General features: G+C 44.6%; 1 protein-coding gene across 1 annotated transcript in view; it reads left to right on the top strand.

The window, feature by feature from the left end:
- Positions 1–23,351, top strand: part of LOC119389477 (cytochrome P450 4V2) — a 52,224-nt gene that overhangs the window by 25,260 nt on the left and 3,613 nt on the right. Inside the window, exons 3-9 of the mRNA XM_037656761.2 lie at positions 4,776–4,894; positions 5,725–5,810; positions 16,181–16,380; positions 17,843–17,912; positions 19,672–19,798; positions 21,777–21,965; positions 22,903–23,076. Coding sequence (XP_037512689.1) covers positions 4,776–4,894; positions 5,725–5,810; positions 16,181–16,380; positions 17,843–17,912; positions 19,672–19,798; positions 21,777–21,965; positions 22,903–23,076 — 965 coding nt within the window. The remainder of the gene's footprint in view (positions 1–4,775; positions 4,895–5,724; positions 5,811–16,180; positions 16,381–17,842; positions 17,913–19,671; positions 19,799–21,776; positions 21,966–22,902; positions 23,077–23,351) is intronic.

Genomic DNA, 23,351 nt, shown 5'->3' on the forward strand with positions numbered 1-23,351 from the left:
GGCATCTGCGCCAACCATTGCACTGATCACTGAATTCACCTTCAACTCGAACATGTGAAGAAAGTGCGGCACGCTCTTGATTTTTTATTGCAAAATTGTATAGATGCTTTCTCTGACGAGTGTTCCCTTGGCTCAGCTCTCGTCACATTTACTGTCGTTTCCGCTAGTGCACGTTATTGCCCACTCAAAGAAATGTACAAACCAGTGTCATATATGTTTATGTAGTATTATGTAGTTTTAGTATTATCGCATTTTACCAGGCCGAGATTTTTACTCCTTGTAAATACACTCATAAAATGAAATAATCACCCGCTAACATAATATCAATTCAATGCGATCATTTTATTTCAATCTACATATATGCCTTAAAAAGTTTTAGCTTCTTGCGTGTGTGTATATGTGTGTATTTTTGCGTATGGATGTCACGCTAGCCAGATCAGAGGGAACCACAGCGAAATCTTCTCATTGTTTTGTTACGTTTGTGCAATTTCAATATGCTGTATTTCTTGCTTGCGCCACACGCATGCGCGTGTAGTCCATCGTGTGAATGCATGTGCAAAAATAACGAATAAATGCAATTTCTTCTATGAATGACAAGAAATGTGTCTTGCTTCGTTTGGAAAATACCGTTACTTCTTTTGACGTATTTAGCACAAGCACCAAGGATTGACCATTTCACTCCAAGCCTATATCAACCGTGTGGTACCCGATGTTGCAAAGTCTTGATGTGCAGCACTGTCCTTTGCTTGCACACGAGGGCAACGAGTATTGCTCAGACGCTTCCTCCTCATCAACTTCAACTAGGAATGCTCGTCAACTCCCTCTCGGTTGTTTATGTCGCGTTTGATTTTGCAAATGAAGGGATAACTGTGGAGATGTTGGTGTGTGTATATTATTTAACAGTACCTGCGTCTGCGTCGCAAGATGTGAAGAGAACAAGTTCCGTAGTTGCGCATCCCTCCCTTCATAATCTGCTGCTTCATAACCGAACGTTATCGTATAGGTAGTCTTTGTTTGAAAAGTGCAAAATGGCTGTTTGCATCGTGCTGTCGTCAAAATACCCCAAAAAAGCGTTAATACCACGATATAATCATGAGGGACGCCACAGAGAGGGACTTCTGGTTGATTTGGACAACTCGAGGTTCATTATCGGACACCTAAATTTGAGTACGCGCTGTGTTTTAGTATTACACATGTAGCACCTGTACAATCGATGTCGTGGCATCGAATCTGTATGTGCGTCTTTTCAGTAGTCATGCGCAGGTGATAGCGGCATCAGAAAATACCTTGTCTGAAAGGCCCGATAACATATTATCTGGACTGTGTGGGTGCGCATTAAGCTTTTGCATTGTAATTACTTGGCTTGTAGGATGCACGTCAGCTCTCATGGGTGCGTGAGGGAGTCGACTATCTAGCGTTGCAATGCGGGCTTCTAGGCATGACGTCTTAATATTGGAGCGCAAATAAACGGCGACGCAAGCAAGGCACGTGAGCCGCAGCGCCGTGTGTCTGCGTTCATGTGTCTTGCTCATGTCCCCGTTTATAGGCGCTACAAATCTGTAGAAACAGTCATTCATAAGCTTCGGCCTGTGAGTGACTAACCTATCCTTATATACATTTAATATAAGAAAGAGACATTACTCGCGATAAAGTCGGATTGCGCGCTGTGGATTTCGTTCTGGCATTTACGGGCGGTGAAACTGGAAACGCCGCTGGGTTCTCTATTAAAGGAGGGAGGGGGGGTAAACATGTCTCACCGCAGCCACCCCGTTGGTCAAGTCCGACAGAAAACAAGCTCCGGATAGATACAAAAATGAAGTGTTCACTTGCTTCTCAACAAATGCCTGCCATTTGTCTCCGGCTTTCCGATGGTAAAGATGGGAAGTAAGCAGTCCTTTGAACGCAACGTCAGGTGTCCTCGGTCGCCATTGTCGTGAAAAAAACATGCGTGGCCGTAACGCTGCGCATTGCAAAAGATGACGTGAAATGTCCGAACGAGTGAATGATCGGGATAAATTGGTGTCTCATTTAGACGACTACTCCCCCTCCCCGCCCTGCCTCTGTGCGCACGCCTATGACTCCGCTAGTTTGTAATGAGTAATGACTCCTTATGGGTACCGTATCGCAAGGAGAGGACATGGAATGGCAGGATCCGTCTTGTTTACTCAGTTGTACTCGCCTTGTCCTGCGCTATACCGTACTGATTATGAATACTTTTTTCAGCCGTCCAGTTGTCGTAAGCAGCGCCACATTTCTTGATACTGTCTATAACTTACCGTTTAATCAGCTTCCAGCCTCCAACTATTTTTTATTGTCTGTGTATCGTACAGCTCCCTGACGCATCGAAAGAAGGGGAACTTATCGAGGGCTTACTTAGCGCTAGCGTAATAACGAAGCTTCTGATATGGCAACACTCGAGCACATGTTTTTCAGTGAAGCGAAAGTATCTGCCGTAATATCTTTATGCGTGTGTATGCGTATGTTTGATCGGTTAGCAAACAGTAACAGAGCGGTGATCTACCCGAGCCATCACAGTGCTGTTAAGAACGACCATACAGTGGGCTTAGGGCTTTTCCTCTAAGCACGCTTGGAATACAGTGAAACTCACGTGCGCAGATAGGTAGAATAAAGGATCAGTCTTGGTGTCTCCATCTCTCTCTTTTCAAACATGCGTTGCGTTTGACGCTGATTTACTAGTACAATACAGATTCCGCGAAAATGCACCAGTGTTTACTTGAAAAATAACAGCAGACAACTCATTCATTGTACTGACATCTACAATGTTTGATTTGCTAAGTGTTATTGGTTGTCGCTTCGTGCTTATCATTTATTACTTTATAGAGTGGTAGCTTGGGCGAGTTGGTGATTCAATACGTTATGTCCTCTTCTCTGTCCTCATTCAATTTGCGCTGTGCAATCATGTCCATATCATTTGTTCATTTTCATAGTTTTTTTTCTTCTAATACTTAATATTTCATTTCTTTTACGTCGTAATGAGTTGCTCCTTTATGTTTCGCTTCTTTACTTCTCTTGCTGTTTGTTTCGGTGATGAATCGCACATCATCCCTCCCTAGACAGAATTTATGTGGAATCGATCCACAGGAAGACATACTCTATGCATTGCTCCATTGTTTTCCGGTTACAACAAAGCGCGTTCGTGGCGCATGAGATCACACCTATCATACAAATGCCAAACGCAGTGGTGGCCCAGTGTAGTTAGCATGCTGATGAGTGCGGGATCGCAGATTCGATTTCTGGACGCAAGGGTCATATTACGACGTCTCTTGTGGTCTCTGTCCTGTGGAGTTTCCTTCCTATGAAAAAAGCATATTCACCGCGTGCCCCAATTTAGCAACCGTGCTACGCAGAATCTTGTTCCCAAATAAGGCCATATTGTCACGATTAAGCCCACCGTCCCCCTCACCTCGGCTGAGATAGTCAGTCGAGGTGAGTGCACGAAATTTTTAGGCGAAATCTTTATACCGTATTTGCAAGATTCTAGCGCGCCCCCGATGGTGACGAGCAGGTAATTTTGTATAAGTAAAATAAAAAAAGAAAGAAAGCTAAGTTAATGCCGATTTCGCTTTTGAGACCCGATTGTAGGGCGCACACAAATCCGAGGGCTACATTTGGCGAAAAAGGGTTCGTGTTACAATCGTGCAAACATGGTGTGGCTCGTCAAACGGAAAAAGTCACCGCTTTAAATTTAAAGAAGTAATTGAACACAATAAGTGAATAACCAAACAAAAGTGAAGTAAAGGGAGTAATTAGGGAAGTACAAGGCAAAATGGTACAGGTACAAGGCCTGTATGCCTGTGTTTTGACCTTCTTTTCTTGTTACCTGTACTTGCGCATGTGCCGCGGCTTTCCACCCCTGAGCAGTGTATGGGTAGGGGGGCCTTTGTCAGGCAGTTGCATCTGCCTTTAGCCCCTTCATCCCAGACAATGTCTGTCTGAATAAAGTTCAAATTCAATTCAATTCAATAAAATAGCCTCACCAAATGGCTTTCGCCTAGAGTCGTCTTAGGCCAATGCATAATGCACCCTGTGAATTTTTATGGTTCAACGTTGTTTGTATACTTTCTTTCCAAAGGCACGAACTCTTCGTTAGCACGATTTCTGATGTTCTGTGAACTCTCATTTGTTGTTGTTCCGCGATTCAACTCTTTTCATTTGCAATTATTATTGTTAATACGTTGCGTACCTCTGCATTAGTTTGCATTAGTTTATTCTGTAGTAGTTGCATTATTATTTCTCACTTATTCTCAGGTTCATCTGCATGAAAAAAATTCTGAATTTCGTGCGTGTATCAGCTGAAAACGTATAAACAGGAATATTATTTTAGTAATGCTTTTCCGTGGCCACTCACCGTTGTCTTTCACGTTAAACAGTAGGAAGCTGAATCCTATCAGTTACAAACATGCTCGAATTAAGCAATGCACTGCTGTTAATATGGCGAGTCCCTGCCTAGAAATAGCGAAGGACACCAACACACCTCTTTTTTTTTCCAACAGCAGTGAACTCCTGATTCGCCTCCGCACAGATGACTGCGTTTGTTATGATAAGATAGCAAATAAGAACAAAAAAGGTAATAGGCCGAGGACGATGCAAACGAGTAGAAATGTGGGTCGCTTCTGCGACAATTTCGCTTATTTTTTATTGTCACGTGTTGTAGTGTTTAGCACATTGTCGTGTCATATGAGAGGGGGGGGGGGGGTAGGGTTCGTCCTCGTGTGGCTGACATTCGGCGTATTGGTGCAACCGCACGTTCACAGTGGCCCTGCAGTTCGTCATAGGCTACGCACGGATCCTGCAGACAACTAAGATCGCCTTAAGCAGACTCTACATCGGGGTTTGGCCCATCATCTATCTCAACACGGCTGAAGCAGTCGAGGTGAGTGCATGCAATTTCACTTTGTTCTTCCGGTTATTCATGGCTACGCCCCAGCTCGATAACAGATTGCGCACTTGTATACTTCCATTCGTATGCCGCTTATCTGTTTTGGTAACAATTATCCGTTATATCACTACAGAAGGCATTCCCGAAACGCTGATTTTGCGCTATCTGCATGCACCGCTGATATTAATAAACATCAAAGTAACCTTGCTTTCTTTTTATCTGTATTCCTACTATAGGCGACGAAGGCGTGCAAGGGCACCGCTTATGCAACGATGCTTTATGCACTGATTCCCTGTGGAATCGCTCAGACATATCCTCTGCGAGAAAAATCATGCAGCGCTTTTTCAGCGACCGCGTGCCTGAACAAAAGTCAGTGAAACGCAGAGACAAAAGGCTATAATGAGTGCCTCGTCGCGCAACTGCCATGCAGCGGTATTGTTTTCCTGCGATCGATTAATTCTTTTATTTTTTTTGTGGACGTACGCAAAGTTTAATCTACGGAAGTCGCTGATACGGTAAACGCTCGGCCAGATTGGTCGCTGCGGGTGGTATTGCTGTATAGCGGCAGATGCGGCTTAGTGCTCGGGAAAACATCGGGAGGGCCACTTTTTGGCGCTTCGCTCTTTAGATTCATCAACTGGGCGAGCAGAGTAACCTCAGCGTTGTCTTTGCTGTTACGTCCTGTTCCTGTGCGTTGTTTCTACTGAATGAACCCACCAGCGCAAATGCGCACGCTTCAGAAGCTTTGCCAATTCAGCCTCTGGTGCTTTCGTTAAAAAAAAAAAACACATGTTCGTTAACGTCGCTTATCTCTTCTTAATCAGGTCGTGATGAAAAGCAACACGATCCTGGACAAAGCCCTGCTGTATAACCTGTTCAATTCATGGCTTGGCACCGGACTGCTCACCAGGTGCGAACACCTTTGCATACAATAATGAGCGTCATGCGCCCGTTGTGGTCATTTTTAGTACTGTGTCCAGGACGAATGTCGTCACTTACGTAATTCTGGAGAATAAGCTTGTTATTTTGGCAGACCTATAGCTGTATAAAGTTAGATGTCAACAAAAAAATCACAGTGTCTCTCATGCATTCACCTAAGAAGACGAATCGAAGACGAAAGCCATCTCTTTTTTCTTCTCGGCCGATGTATTGGTCCTGCCGCGCGCCACCCACTGAAAGCTTTCCGCAGCCAAACTGTCGCACCCAAAACTACTACTTAAATTCTCGCACATCCTAAGCAATAGTACGATCTGTAACTGGACATAGTCTTTAACTTCTAGAAAACAGTGAGTCACATTTAATCAAGCCACTTCAAGCATGCTTCCGGTTTCCTCGGGATCAGCGTTAGGCCCGTTATTATTTCTACTTTGCATCATTGACAATGCTGACGCACGAAAAGTTACAATAATCTTGTACGTGGACGACTGCGTAATATACTCTGTTATTAACTCTATGAACGATCAACTGCAACTGAACAGGGAACTTGATGAACTTTTTCAATGGTGCAATACATGGCAAATGTCAGTAAACCTAAAGAAAGGTGTTGTCATGTCTATAATGAATAAAACACAAATAAACTAAGTTTACTACACTGCAAACCGTTTCACACCCTTATAGGTGTATTTGCGATAAAACACCTATCGTACACCCTTTTTTTCTGTCAATATTATCCGAAAGGATGTAATGTCTTCTTTGCACACCCTTCGCACACCCTTTTTTTATTTTTGGGTGTACAATGGGTGTATGTTCCGTTAAACACCCATGGGTGTTCTTTGAATTTTACACCTATGGGTCAATTCACGCATTGAATTGACCCATAGGTGTAAACAGGTATCGTTGTACTGCTGAATGCAATTAACTGAGACACTGAACACCACGGGTAACGCCTCCTGAAACCACGGGTCACCAACCTGTTCGACAGAGCGTCTTGGCACAGGATACTGTTTCACGAGGCACCTGAGTGTGAAGCTACCTGCTCGTGAATCAGTAATGGTTCACCTTGGTCTGCTAAGCTTGCCACTCAATTTTCATTCTTTTAGTTGTGCATCACAAGTCTGCTGTAATTACAAAGACGCATGTATTTTGCCTACTTTATTAGGCAAGTGGTAGGGAAAATAAAATATAGCATTGTCGTGCCTGAGGTTCTGAATGCAGTGAGTCAACTGATGTTACTTATTTTGAGCTCACATATATTTAAGCCTTTACATCCCGATTTATTTTTGAGAAATCGTTTCCAAAATAATTTTATTTATTGCTTGATTGGATTGACACGTTGAATTAATGCCCGAAATACATTCGGAATAATATATGTATTTGTTTAGCATTCATAAGCATTTGTTCAGTTTAGAGATAGTTGGCTTCACTGCACTGTGATCATCGCAAACACTTCTCCTAACGCTTAATCTATAGCACACATATACAGTGAAATCTCGTTGACACGATTCTGCATAATACGTTTTTCAGCCTAATACGTTCTCCTTTTTATTTCCTGCCAACATCCCTTGAAAATATTGCATTTTCATGCGTTTAATACCATCAACCTTTTGCCAAAACTGGATAATACGACCGCGAAAGTGGATCTTGACCGATATATCGAGAAATCCTGCGTTTATTCTTCGCTATGACAGCTCCCACCGCGTTCCAACAACTCACGATCTGCGCGTAGCAGAGCCGCTGAGACCACAGCAGCATCAGTTTAGCGGCGAAAAGATCGCTGCTAGGCGATCTTTTCTTTGAGATTATATATATACATATATATTGCCGCTTTGTGAGGGCCCCCCGTCCAGTGAAGGGAGACTTTAAGCCCTGCTTGTAGTCATGCAGCCCTTACTGTGTCGTCGCAATGCTTACTGCGATTCGAATACACTGTGTAAAGCATAACAAAACATAACACTGCCGCAGAAAGAAAGCTGCGCCCACGCGACCCAACAACGGCCGGGGCGCCACCTCCTCGGCCGCCGCGCGTGCGCAGCGCGCGGAACAGCTCTATCACCACGTGACTTATGCAACGCGCTCAGACACGCCGCCGGACGCCGGACTCCATCGTTTTCTGCGTGTGTTGTGCGTCGCCTCCCGATCGGTCGAGTTTTGCAGTCGGTGTTTCGGTTGTTTGAAGTGTTCCTGCTCTGTGTGCTCGTCCTTTACCTTCTGCCAGTGCTGCTTATTACGAAGATGCACTATACTCAAAGGGAGACCTGCAGCTTCATATCGTGGAGCACTCGAACTGAAACGGTATGTACCACTATCACGTTGCTACGGTCAGCGCTTTGTTAACTCCGAGAGCGCGATCTAATGCCGTTAACTAAGCTTTTCTTAACTGGTTGACGATCGGTGAGCATTTGTTAACGTAGCGAGCATATGTGAGTGCATTATTTCATCGGGATGAAGGCAAAGTTGTGTGACATTAGGCGCGGGCAGGCTTTGCTTTGTTTGGTGTTGAAAGCAGTGTGCGCATGCGCGGCTGTGATTCGGAGGGGGATTTGAACGCAGTTGTGGCGGTGCCCGCCTGTCGGCGGTGGTGTTGGAAGGGGGCCCCGCTCTCGATGAACCACTATTTTGATTTAAGAATAGTTGGGTTGTGACGGCGCCTGTTACCTCTAAGCGTCAAACGTGCCTAAGGCGCGTATGCTTCGGCCTGTTGGTAATTCAAGTGCATTTTTTGTCGCACAAGAAAAAAAAAAAGAAACAGGACAGAAAACAACGACGTGGTGTCCGCGTCGTTCTTTTCCGTCCGTGTTCGTTTTGTGCGCTAAAACTACCGTGATGCTCGGGTTGATGCGTGTGGGTCATTTTAACGCAGCATGTTGCTTCGTTTTAGGTACGCCGCGCGAAGCTCGCCTAAGTGCTAATACATTCCGTTTCGTTAAATTCGTACCGATGTTTTAATTCATCCGTAACATAGGTTTCCTGATAATGCCGGCACCCGTGCACGGGGAGCCGTTCGTTAAACTTGACTTGTGCTCGAATGAATTTTTCATGTCTGTGTGTGGCCGAGTCGCCTTAAATACCTGAACTGTGCTCGAGCATCAGTGTGCACTTAGACGTGCGCACTTAGACGTGCGCAGGGTTCCCCATCAGGGGGGAGGGAAGTAGGAAGGTTAATCGCTGCCCCCCTCCCCCTGCCTTACTAAAAAGTCAAAGTATGGGGGCAGACATTGCGCCCCCCCCCTCTTTCTGAATTGACTAGGGGGGGGGGGGCGCACCCTCCCCCTTCGTGCGTACGCCTGTGTGCCCGCGTTCGAGCACAATTTATTTTATTCTGTTTGTTTCCATTATGTCTAGCTTTCATTATTTTGTTGTGGTTATTAAGAGTTATATGCGCCTCGCCTCGCTTTGGCGTTGTAACTTCGCTAAATACTTTTACGTGTACAAATATTAAAAAACGCAGTTTGCACGACCACCTCCAATATGATATTATTTGGTAAAAGACAAGCCTGATGATTTATAAGAGATTTTAAATTCTCCAATCATCTTCAAGGCTGCAACTTGCAGCCTTGAAGAGAAGTCCTTGTGCATAGTTTTGTTTTATATGCTTTTTATCGATGTGCAGGGATCCTTCATGCCACTAAAGAATGCTCCTTTTTCTTTAAAAATGCGGATGATATTTGTCAAATAGTACTTTCTCTTTCCCAAACAAGCTAATTGCACGTAGAAAAGCTGTTAATTCTCTCCAGTTCCATATGGGGCATCTTATGAGCTTCATATTTGGATGGTACTATCGTGAGCAATATGAGCTCGAACATGCGAGCGCGTGGCGAACAGCCTTTCCGACAGCCGCCGCTGATTCGCAGCGGCGGCTGTCGGAAACAAAGCGGAAAGGGCGCCGCGCTTCCACTAGCTGTTGACCCTCCCGCTTCGATATTGTTGATGCGAAACAGCATCTTAGAGAGTGTAGAGGCCGCTAGCGGTGATATGAATTCCCATCAACGCGAACAGCCACATCAGACTAGGTAGCTGCTGAGATATCGGCTGTGACGTAGCCTGCCACGATGCGCAGGCCATGCTTGCGCATCGTTATCTCGGTGGTGTCGGCTGAGGATTTTGCCGCGCCTCATTTATTTATTTTGTTATCATTGCTAGCGGTCATTGGCACGCAATCAGCCGACATCTCGCAGCAACGCTAGCGAGGCGGGAGTACCAACAGTCAGCGGAACAGCGACCCCCCCCCCCCCTATCCCCTCCAGTTTCGGCAACGCCATCCACGTATCACCCTATCTCAGTTTTAAGGCTATTTTCCACGTGCTCGCATGTTCGAGCCCATATTACGATAGTACACGGTACAGAAACTGCTATTTACTGAAACAAATAATTGAAGTCTGCGTATTCCAGACAATGATCTTTTTATTTTTTATCATGCAGGGAGAGAGCGTTCCATTAACACCTTGCATTGTGTACGATGGCCCCGATGTTCCCTATGCAAGCAAGCTTTTCCTCCCTGTGGACAAAGAACTGCTCTTCAGTGTGTCCAATGCCGAAGAATGAGTAGCTGCACTCATGGCAGCACATTGGCTGTTAAATATCGACTGCCATCACAAGGTGTTCAACGTTCTCGTCGCTGTTGAATGGCTCCTTCTTGGCCAGTGGGTAATGACTCCGAGGACACAAGTAGTAAAGCTCCTGAACATTTTCAAGAAAGCCTAAAAAATAGGCCTTAGCTTCTGCTTAAAGTATGTCGCCACCTGTGATTAACTCGAGCTTAAGCCATAAAGTTATATTTTCATATGGTAACGAGTAGTTATTTGTTTTACATTATACAGAAACGAATACTATGGCGGTACTAGTATTTCATTTCAATTTCTTGTGACATTTTAATACAAGCCATTTTGTCTGCCGATTTCAACATGTTCTCGCAGGTCATTCCACTTTGTGGTTATTGGCTTAGTTTTTATATTCAAAGGACTTTGTGACTTTTTTGCAGTAGTTTTAATAATTGAGATCTTTTGCTATTGAAACTTTAGCTTAACAAAACTGCCAGTACTTGTCAGTGAAATCAGTGCATTGAATATTGTTTTAAAATTTATTTTTGAGCTATATGACAAGCTTTAGGTTTTGTCAATATTTTTTTAAAGAAATAAATACTCGTTTTATTCAATTACCAATGATTCTGTTGTCTTTGCTTGGAAAGGGATAATCTTTAAATTTCTCTGAACATGCCCGTGTAAAATTTGATTCCACTTTTGTTATGTAGGTAATGCTTCTGCAGTGCTGTCATTGTCATAACGTCCCTATTCCCATGCATTTCCTGCATATTACCGCATTTAGCATGCGCTGCGACGTGCGTGTCATGGCCCGATTGCTCACTTTTTTGTGTTGGAGCCACAATCTATTGCTCTTGAGAAAGTGGGAAATATTTCATAATTCCAGCAATGTGCACTGCTTTCTACTTCACTCATGTACTTTCCCAGAAAAGAGATAATATGGAGGCCTGCTGTGGAAAACGACGTTCTGAGTCCTTATAATGTTGCGTGAGTTGTCACTGAGCATTGATACCCTGCTCGTGTATCAGCGACAGCTGTGTGATGGCAGTGTTTACCCTACTACGAAAGTCGACAACAGGCACAATGGTGTGGGCACTGCTGGAATTTTGAAACTTTATCAATCCACTTTCTCATCAAGGGATTGCACATTTCTGAACTATCTCCTTAACAGGAGAACGACGAGACCGTACCTTGTGTGTTCCAGTTGATTTCAAACACATACACTGATGTTATGCAGCCCATTTAAGACGATGGCACCTTATTTTATCAACAGCATGAGTGCAGGTATAAGAAGTGGCACCAATATTTCCCTTCTTGGGAAGGGCAACTACAGTGGGAAAATTCATACTGGGGTGCGCCCAAAGGGACCAGGTGTCTGTAGTGCCCCAAGGGGGCTGACAGGGAAGAAGGTTCATTTGTGCTTCTCCCTGTAACTGCTACCTTTTCGAGGGCGGTTTCATCTATTACACCCCACAAGCACGGGTGTAGCTTGTTCTAAGACCCATACTGCACTATACGGCTGTGTTACAATGAAGCATGTTAAATTGAATTTCTCATTATGAAGCGAAAAAAACGCCCTTGCTTCATATTTTGACACAAACGTCTTGGTCATTTGTGCTCCTTGTTTGGCGGCATACGCGATACCGCTCCGCACACTCGAGAAAGGTCATTGAATACCGTAGAATTTGTCTCGAATGTACGAGCTCTGTGTTTATAAAAGCTTGACTTTATTTTGTACTATTGGATAACTGTGTGAACATCTTGCAATATGTGTCAACACATTTTAGGTAATAACTCTGTATTCAGTCACGATTGCACTGTATATGTAAGGGCCATATATGCCGTGCTTCATATGCATTATAAAATCTGTGCTGCTGCCAGGATTTTCCCTCTGTGGCAGGAGCCACTATAATAGGTCATGCGCCCTTGAAAGGACTAGCTAAAGGGTAAGCTTTCTAGCATTTCAATGGGAGCCAACTGGGAGGGGGGAACCACTCGAATTATGGAAATTTTTGCCTGGGTGTTTGGGTGTAATTGTGCATAAACACCCTAACGCCCTTTTTCTCGTTTGGGTGTAATGTGCTTTTACACCCTACACCCTTTTTTTCATTTGGGTGTAATATGCTTTTACACCCATTGGGTGAAAGTTTGAAATTACACCCATTGTATAGGTGTAATCCTGCTTGGTACACCTATTTTTTGGGGTGTAGGGGTGTGAGTTATAGACACCAAGTTACACCCATACGGGTGTAAAGTGGTTTACAGTGTACGCAATTGATGGTAACATCCTATCTCGCATCGAGCGTTATAAGTACCTTGGCCTTCATATTCGCAGTGATCTGCGCTGGAATGATCACATAACAGAAATCACTAACAAAGCGGTGTCTAAACTGCATTCCTTAAAACGCTCCCGTCGCCATTCCTCATGTGACGCAAAGCCTATGGCGTACAAAACATTCGTCTTACCTATTCTTGAGTGCGCTAATATTGTTTGCGACCCCTTTACTCACGTTAATATTAATAAGTTAGAAAGGGTCCAAAACAATATTTTTAATTGCTAGATAGGGTATCGGTCTCGGGTTTGGTGGCAAAAGCTAATCGAAAGCACACCTCGGAGAGAAATAAAATCCCTCGATTACGCTTTATGTTTAAAATATTTAAAGGACACCTCAGCGGCAGTATATCCAATTATGTGCATCTGTCAACAGGTTATAATACTACAGGGAGGCATAGCCTTTCAATCGCTCCATATCAGCCGGTTAATAATGTTTTTAAGTATTCTTTCATTCCGCGAACGATCGTTGCGTGGAATGCCTTAGATGCACCCACCGTTGAAACTAACAGCATAGAAATGTTTGAATAATTGCTTGCCATTTGATTATCTAAAGTTCCTTGCTTTGTATTTAATGCCTTTTCCTTTATGTTTTTCCTTAGGCGAGTTGTGTTTATGTTCTTTGCTTTATCTTGTTTTCATACATTTTATGCTACTGTTTTTGCTTAACAAGTTCACTTGTGCTTTGTTCACCATTTTAACTCACTCTGCAACGACTTCACTAGGAGTCAGCAGTATTGTCAAATAAATAAATAAATAAATAAATAAATAAATAAATAAATTAATAAATAAATAAATAAATAAATAAAACATGGTTTTGCACTGCCTTAGGATCGGAGGTGTTGCAAGCTTTCTGCACCTCACCAGGTTTTGCATTGCCTCCGTGATCGGCCCACCCTTGACCAAGCGACGATGTCGTGTCGTCATGGGACGTCAGGATAACGTCACAAAATTTGGCGATCTGTAACGTCATGATGACGTCGTATGGCGATGTGACCACGTGATGATGATTTTTTGCATCGCTCTTGTTGGCGCCGACGCTGCGGGACTTTGGTCAGTTTTTGCGTTTGATGAGGCATGTAAGGCTTTCGCCTTCATAACAAGATATCATACCCCAAGAAGACGCGACAAAAACGCAGTAGCTCCGCTAATAAAGAGCTTTAGGTTAGAGGACGCAACACGCTTGCATAACCGTAAACCCGATGCGTGCTTGGCTTTTGCTCGAATCTAAGCAGATTGCGTACCCAAGAGGGACGTAATCTTCTCGCGTTCCCTGATATAAAACTTTCTGATGAGCTTTTTATTCGGAATGTTTGGGCTGAAATGTGTTCTGCTTGCTTATTTCTGTATAGCGAGTGACGCCGAAACGCTTCGAAGAGTAAATATGTGAGTGGTTCAAATCACGAGATATTCGTTGCAGTCATAACAGATGGTCAATAACGCGACTAGATGTATAATTTTGTAGAAAACAGAGCCGTACATTTAAAAAGGAATAAAAATAAGACAGCGCCGCGCTCCTTACCTCCTCACATTTAGTCCAGTTATGTTTTAGAGCCGTTTTCTACCAGAAGTGCGGATAACCAGCGGCGTTGCCAAACCAAATACGCTGCCTGCGTAGCTCAAGTGCTGAGTCGTAATGAAACCACGCACGCAATCGTGTGCGCCTCCAGGTCACCGGCTACGTGCCTTCACTGCCATTAAGTTGAGTCTTATTGAGAGAAACGTATTTTCCTTCAAGTGATACCCTCACGGCCTTGAGATCAACGTACCTGAACGCCATGATTATGTGGCAGTGGGTGCGATAATCGATGAAGGAGAAGTGGCCAGCAGCTTCGGGCTCTGTGAGGCAGCCAAGGCCGGAAGGACGGGACGACAACGGTGTGGCAATAGTTGCTTAGGTCAATAAAATACGTCGGTATTTATACCCGTTGCTCTCGCTCATCGCTGTTGTTGATTGCAGGATGACGATGCGGAAAGTAAACCTACCAAGTAGCTGGCTATATCGCAGTCATTAAAAAAAATGGACGTAAACTAGAAAGAAGGGGCAGAAAATGCTTGAACGAAAAACGACTGAGGAAAATCTAAGGAATGGAATCCGAAGCGATTCGAGCGAAAGCAGTCGTACAAGTTTTAAAGCGGCGGCCAGATTCGATGAACAGTCAGAGCACTTATAGACTTTGCCGTACACGGTCAGAGCGCACGGAATGCCGACAGCATTCACAGTCACGTTTAAACTTGTACGAATACGCAGCGCAGATGACAAGCACAACTGCATAATCAATACAAGTGTGGTTTTGTCTAAACACAATGGGAAAAAAAGCAGCCTTGTGTACAACTCGGAGTATCACTGCAATTAGCACACGCACTCACCAAGAGCAGACTAAAATAAAACAACTTAACATTATATTGTCAAAGGTTTTTACTGCTGTCCTTAAAATGCACAATCATTTCATTCTGCTAGTACTAACCTATGGGGCAGAATCTTGTAGGACAACAAACTCGAGGAGAAGTTAAGTACTACTAGAGCCCTTCAATACCTTTGAAGGCATTGAATGACTCTGGCACTACGCAGAGTGCGATGGAATGGAACATGAATGGCGTATAAAATTAATAGTCAGCAGGCCACGTAGTTAGTGCGTAGCACAAATAGTCGACCGGTGCGCAGTTAGAGCAAGAAAATCGATACCGAGAGGTGAAAAACGCAACCGACGACGGCAGAGAGTTCGGTTGGGTGATGCAATTAAGAAATTTTCAAGCATAATGTGGAATATCAGCTCGCGCAAGATGGCTAAATTGGAGATCATTAGCAAAGGCCTTCTTCCTGCAGTGTACATAAGATAGGCTGATGAAGACGACATGATGATGATTCGGTTAGCGACAGACACTCAGTAAACTTCGTTGAGGCGTTGTTATTTTTCTTAGTTTCATTCTGGTTTCTCTTATTTATCGTATATTTTGTTTTTGTTTATCTGGTATTGTTGTTCAACTTGCAGAAGGAAAGTGCCCGAGCTACTATCTATCTTAAACTCTTCGCAACCCTCGTACAACAGAACAGGACAAACCGTTTGGTTCGAGGTGTAGCGAAACTAGGGCAAGAAAACTCGTAGCTAATCATTAGCAAGTTGTAATGAAAATTTCGTGAAAATTAGGAGAGCCGTAGTATTTTATCGGCACACTTACACTTACAATAAAAATTGATTGATTGATTGATTCATTGATTGATTGATTGATTGATTGATTGATTGATCGATCGATCGACGTTTCGTCTGTAAAACGCTGAAGAAACAATTAAGGACCACAAGAACGCGCTCTCGCGACGACTTCGTGGTAATAACAGTACACTACTGACACTAATTATGGTGGTACATCAAAAAACAAAAAAAACAACAAAGAATGAATGCCACAGCCTGTAAACTACTGACAGATGAACCATACAAGCAAGTGAACGCATGCACCGGCCGCTCGATGCAGCCCGAAGCGCAAGTGGCGTGCCCGGCGCAAACTGCTCACGCCGGCCTTCCACTTCAAGCTGCTGGACGACTTCGTGCCAGTCATGGTGGAGCACTCCCGCGCATTCGCCAACCGCCTGCGCACGCTGTCCACGCAACACCAGCAGGCTCCGCTCGACGTGGTGCCGCTGGTGTCGTGCTGCACACTGGACGTCATCTGCGGTATAGTACATGCACACTTGTGCCTCAGATCGACCTTTGCGATATTCATGCTATAGTTGACGAACTACCGTGCTACCTTAGCAACCCTGGTCGGCTGTGGCGGTTCACTGAAAGTTGTGCGCCCCGTGTTAGCTCTGCTTACTTACGTGATTGATGACGCATGCGAATATTGTAAACTATATAATCGCAATGTATTTGTCAGCATAAAGCTTTTCACCAGCAGCAAAAGATTCCGCGGCGGCCGCATTTTCGATGCAGGCGAAAATGCTTGAGGCCCGTGCATTTAGGCTTAGGTGCACGTTAAAGAACCCAAGGTGGTCGAAATTCCCAGAGCCCTCCACTACGGCGTCCCTCGTAAGCATATCGTGGTTTTGGGACGTTAAACCTCATCAGTTATTATTAGTCCGTAAGAGATTTCAGAAAAAGCATTTACTCTCTGTTGTGAATGGCTCACGATTCCTCGGATACGATGAAATTTGCATTGTGCCCCACGCCATCTTCATACTGATGATGACTGTATAATGGCTGTTAATTATTCTCATGATTCACATTGACAAAACTGACTGCCGCAACAGATCTTCGAGGTACTTCGTGCAGTCATAAATATGTGCAAATCGCAATCCTTTCCGATTCAAAGCCGAAATAGTGGAGCTAGGGCAGCTCCAGCGCTTCATGCTTGTATGACCACTGCGATTAATGATGGAGGAAAGTTTGCAGCACCGACATTGCACGTTCCGACCACTTAAAAAGAAGAGTGAGTGAGTTAAAACATTTATTGAAACAAAAAGAAACCGCAGGGTAAGAGGCGTGGCTCTTTGGCCAATACGTTGGTGCGAAACATAGGCCAGCTCGAAGAAGGCCCGAATTACTCTCGATACCTCTGACCAAAGTTTAGTGTAGAGGGTGTTTCAGCTAACTTGCGCATTTTATTAACAAGCAAACATATGTGCTACGCGTGTCGAATTGGCCCAGTATTATTCTGAGCCGTATGCAGAACGTCAAGATCGTTTTTTTTTTTTTACAATCCGCCAAGGTGGGTAATTAACAAAGATTGATCCGTTTAACTTCTTAATTAATAACACCAGCGAAAAATCTTTAATACAAAAATTGTAGCACTTGTCCTGAAACGCCAGGATATTTCATCTGCGCTAAGATAATTGCTAATCCGTCATGCTTAGCAATTAACAAACATTGTTTAATTAGCCTTTAAAATGTTAACTCTAGCGAAAAATATTCAATATAAAAGTCGCAACGCTTGTTCAGTAGCGTAAGATTATTTCATCTGTGCTCAGATAACTGTCCTGTTTAATCTTTCTTTTCAGCTTTCCTTTAGAGTGCACAAAGTTTTAAAAATATACTTGGCGAAAGTTAGCTGAAATACCCCGGTGAATGTGAAAACATGTTTTGAGGTGCAGCAGTTGAGGTGCACTTTATTTCAACACGCGGCGTCCTTTGTTTACAGAGACGGCCATGGGAGTTCCCGTGAACGCCCAGGAAGACGAGGGCTCTCCATACGTGCGGGCCGTTAAAGTGTGAGTATAGGGCAAGTCAATCATGCTCGCCATAACGGCTTAGCGGCTCCGCCATTGCGCTGCTGTGCACGAAGTCGTAGGTTCGATTCTCGGTCGCAACGGCCGCAGTTTAATAGTGGCGAATTGCAAAAACACTTCTGTTGTTATATTTCATAGCGCGTTAATGAACCCCAGGTAGCCATATCAGTCCGGATTCTCACTACGGCTTACCTCATAATCATGTCGTAGTTTTGGCACGTAAAAATGTATGATTAAATTAAACTGAAGTCATGTTTCCCCACCTTTATGGGGGGTTCGAATTTTTCGACAGGTCAGGGAGACCGGAAAACGGCTCTGAGATCCACTGTAGTCGCTCTTCGGCTCTTCCATATTGGCGGCAATATGCGAACAAGCGCAGTGTTCTGGGATACTTTGCAAACGATACTTCGGAAGAGTTTTCCGTATTTAAATGAATTCACCATCGAGTTATGATTGAGCACTTTTTTAAGCCAGCCCTCATACCGAAAAGCTTTCAATTTTTTTTTTACATGTACTTACCTCGTATCTTCGTTCTCCAGGATGTCTTCACATCGACCTTATCTGCTCTCAGTACTTTTGTTGGTGTACTGTAAGCTTGCCATAGGCATCCAGGCGAGAATAGCTAGGATGTGCCGTGCGCAGCGCCTCGATTTTAACTATATTTGATCAGAATTTCTCGCTTCCCACACATTTTCTGCACGTTAAAGCTTCACATAAGCTAATTCATTAGTTGAGCGATCGATCGACTTATTGGTTCATTTGAGCTTTCAAAGCGACACTTGTACAAGCTGTATAAGTTTTGGCTTCACTGGATTCTCGCGTCCAAATCTTGGTACACGAGCACTTCTGTGCTACCATATATCTGGCGCACCACTCGCAGCGCACACAACCCTGTAAGCTGGCGAGTTACTTATTGGAATAGTGGAACATGTTAAAGGCGCTTAATGGACAAAACAATACAGACGATTAGACAAAACTGGCGCCAGCAATCAAATTTTACTTCAGAGGAATATCAAGCATAGAATCGCTTCGCACGACACCAACGTGATGTCATTCAACAGGGCGGCTGCTTGGGCTGGTTGGTACTGCATTCTAAAAGGAAAACCCCTTTTTGCGCGTAAAACGTTTCAACAAAAAAAAATCAGACAGGACAAAGCGCATCTATCTATCTATCTATCTATCTATCTATCTATCTATCTATCTATCTATCTATCTATCTATCTATCTATCTATCTATCTATCTATCCATCTATCTATCTATCTATCTATCCATCTATCTATCTATCTATCTATCTATCTATCCATCTATCCATCTATCTATCTATCTATCTATCTATCTATCTATCTATCTATCTATCTATCTATCTATCTATCTATCTATCTATCTATCTATCTATCCATCCGCCTACGTCTGGGTGCTCTCATGATCGTCTCCTTAACTTGTTGTAGACCAAGATTTGCATGGGAGGGTAAGAGCATTTGACGAATATGATTGCCGGGTCATGACATGAATAACGTTAAGATCCTGTCGCGTACGTCGTCAAACTCTTTCCACTAGACACGTGTGGCTTTCCTTTTAGGATGTCATTCAAATGCCTGTTCTTGTACGCGCAACAACGGTTCACGTGCTAATGCGACTTTTTGCGTGAAACGTATACATACCCGAGCTCTTTCTGAACCTGAGCGAGTCGGATGGTGGCTTTAGCAAGAATTCGTCGCTACTTCCTCGCCTTTCTTGCAGCGTATCGGGATGCTTTCTGGAGCGCTTCGTCAGCCCCTGGAAGTGGGTGGACGTCTTCTTCTTCAGCAACCCTACGGGGTGGAATGTCAAACGAAACGTCGATTACCTGCACAACTTCACTGAACGGGTATGCCACTCGAAACTCGTATGCTCTCTTTGGAAGCACATAGGGCACTTTTTGCATACGTTGATACTGCTCAACAGCCGCACGTAAAGACGTATGCTCTCGACGCAATATTGCACGTGCACCGCTTTGACAGCCACTCTGGTTCTGCGTAGTCTGGCTTCTCTGTCAAAGGAAGGAAAATCGTTTGGGACTTCAGAAGAACACGCTTTAATTTTTGTATGTGTTTTATCTCTCATACTGCATCCTCCTGGATGCAGATATCAGCTCACGGGGGGAGGAGGGAGAGGGGGGTTCAACCACCCTTTATACGTGTTCGTGCGTGTGTTTGCATGTACATATATACACAAGCAAGGGGAGCGGTGACCCCCTCCCCCCACCCTTCGGCTACGAGTGATGTAGCTCGTCATTTCTCGTACATGTGGAATTTTAGGGGTTGTTTGATGATCGGCTGAAAGATTCAGCGGAGGTGGAATATGTCCGGTTTCGAAGTCAATACGCTTAGACAACCCGCTAAAGGGCAGTGGGAAGCGTGCGGGTTCTGATAATGTTTAGCTGAAGAAGAAATGATTGTGTTTTGCTTTTCAAACCTGTCACTTTGCCTCTCATTTGCAAATATCGCGCCTGGTTAAGAATTCGACTACCCAACATGTAAGCTTATGCCATCGGTCGTGTTATCGCTGGAACACGCAGTATGGATGCAGCATCCCTGTATCGTCGATGGTCAGTAAGGTAGAAAGCTAGGCGAGTTGGAAAGGATGTATATTTATATAGGCTCATGGCAGATCATGTGGGTCTAAGCCTTTCTTCGAAAGAACTGACATCATCTTTAAGTTCACTGAAAAAAAGGCTCGTGTAGTTGCAGAAGCCTTCCACGTAAAAAGGTTACGCGACGATTGTGTACCGGAGCCGTCAATCGTTTTGTTAGATTGCGAAAAGCACACGCGTAACGTTTTCCGTGCATGTCACATGTGGCATAGAGCCCTACGAACGTAGGTTGTTGGTTTTTCGAGTGTTTTCTTTTTCGAGCTTATTGTTCTATAAGTTTCAGTCGCTAGACAGCACTCGGTCCTGTGCTTTTTCTTCCTTCGTACCTTTCGTTGCTTCGCGCTGGTCAATAATGAGCACCGATGTTCAATAATACGCACCGATGTAAAGGTAACCGGCATGCTGCAGCTGCAAATGGCGGCTGAAGTTATGCTAACGCGCTCCTCAGTGGTGTAGAAAGGTACCAGCGCTTCCAACCACAAATTCTCAGTTGAACAGTCGTGAAGCGTGGAAACTTGGGCAAGTTGTGAGGTCATAATTGAATAAACGAGCAGCGCAACGGACAAGGACAGAGGAAGGTGTGTTGTTACCTTCCTCTGTCCTTGTGCGTTGCGCTGTTCGTTTATTCAATTATGAACAGCCGTGTAAGGCAGTTTTCTTTATATTTTAAATTTCTATTCAGCTAATGGAAACCATCCAATTCTTAGCCAATCTCGGTCAGTATAGGTACGGTGCTTGGCGATTGAAACGCGACACTCGGAGCTGCATGGCTGCTGGCGGTGAGGGCGAGAGTGTTCGTGACACATTTTGACTGCATCCTGTAAACAGTCGTTCAGTCTGTGGTTCACGCTGCATCCGGCGGAGCGCTGCAGTCCTTTATGAGCGGCACGTGAAGCCATGGCAAGCTGCGCTCCTCCGGTGCCAACGAGAGGCAGGACGGTCGTCTACCAGAGGGAGTCACCATGTGTCGCAAACGCTCCCACCCTGATCTTCACCACCAGTAGCCACGCGATCCGAGTATCGTGTTTCATTCGCCGAGCACCGTATGCGTGTGGCACATGTGTATTGGAAGCAACAAGTATACAGCTGGGTACTTCCAAACTTGCGGGAGGGAAAATTTCGCACGTGACGTGCGTCCGCAGCGCGTACTGAGCGGAAACCCGTGGAATCTTGTTACGTCAGCTTAGCGAACGACCATTTCGCGTTCCTTCAGATCATCCAGTCCCGCAAGAAGGAGTACTTGGAAAACCCGCCGGTGATTGGTTCCTCCGAAGACGAAGCGGGTAGGCCTTACGGCGGCAAGCGGCTCGCCTTCCTCGATATCCTTCTCATGAGTCACCTGAAGGATCCGAGCTTCACCGTGGAAGGCATCCGCGAGGAGGTGGACACCTTCATGTTCGAGGTGAGGCAAAAAAAAATTCACAGCATATCCACGGGTGAACGATGAAGAGCTTGGGCGAAGCTCCTGAAGCAATCATGGTTACCCCGTGAAATCTTCAGTGGTTTCGCCCAGCAGTAATCAAAGCGAAAGCCCAGTACATCATCAAAGACGTGACAATCGGTGAAGTGATGGATCGGTGATGGGTCGTAGTGGGATGTTTGCAAAGACGAAGTAGTGGGCAGTTTGCAAAGGTGGCTTCCGTTCCCCCTTCATTATAACGGCTTATGGTCGGTGAAGTAATGGATCGGTGATGGATCGTAGTGGGATGTTTGCAAAGACGAAGTAGTGGGCAGTTTGCAAAGGATCGGTGATGGGTCGTAGTGGGATGTTTGCAAAGACGAAGTAGTGGGCAGTTTGCAAAGATGGTTACGCCGGACAACGGAGACGTGACAAGGTTAGACTAAGAGGAGCTTCGCCCCTAAAACGGTGCTCTTGAGCTTTATACCAGAATTTCTAGAATTACCAGAAAAAGAAACTGATTCTTTCGTTTAATTTGGAATTAAATGTGAATGCAAGCGGATTCAGTGTAAGCAATTGCAAACAAATGCCAGTTGTGGTCAGGTGGCTTCGCTTGCTGATCCAGAGTTTTGTATTTGACTTACATTTAGCGAGAGAATTGTAGCTGAATAACATGTAAACCATTCAGGGTGTGTACCCAAAAGTAGCTCGTACGTAAGTGTGATGCCTTAGAATGGAGCTGGGTTATCGTTTAAGGGACGAATGGCGGCAAAGGCGCGCTAACCGAAGACAGATTGTTCAGAAGAATCCGGGAATAATTATCATGGAGGCTCATTTTATATTTGCAATACTTCCCGCCTTTATATTAAAATTATCGCGGGATTGTTTTTAAATTAGAATTAGGACTGCGCGTTGTTTCAAGAGTGTTCTGCTGTCGCAGGGCCACGACACGACGGCGATGGGCATCTCGTTCACGCTGTACTTGCTGGGCTTGTACAAGCAAGCACAGGACAATGTTTATCGGGAACTGGAGACCATCTTTGGAGAAGACGCCGAACGTGCGGCGACCGTGGATGACCTGAAGGAGATGCGCTACCTCGAGTGCGTCATCAAGGTAACGAAGCAAACGCCGCGTCTGCTCAGCAGCTGCTGCCGTTGCGCCTGGCTCTTCCGGAACCCGTATTCTCAAAGAATTCTCAACTTGAAATTCGCCCTTCATTCGATTATTATGACGATGATGGTGACATTATAGCCATCACCTTTGAAACAGGGCGATGACCGGTAGTTCAACGGTATGGTGGCATCTATTGCACTCTGACATAGTGTCACTTTATGTATTTATTTATTTATTTTTCTTCCAACAAGCTTCTATTTGTACGATATAACGCT

The sequence above is a fragment of the Rhipicephalus sanguineus genome, chromosome 4 (assembly GCF_013339695.2).
Source record: "Rhipicephalus sanguineus isolate Rsan-2018 chromosome 4, BIME_Rsan_1.4, whole genome shotgun sequence".
NCBI classification, from domain to species: Eukaryota; Metazoa; Arthropoda; class Arachnida; order Ixodida; family Ixodidae; genus Rhipicephalus; species Rhipicephalus sanguineus.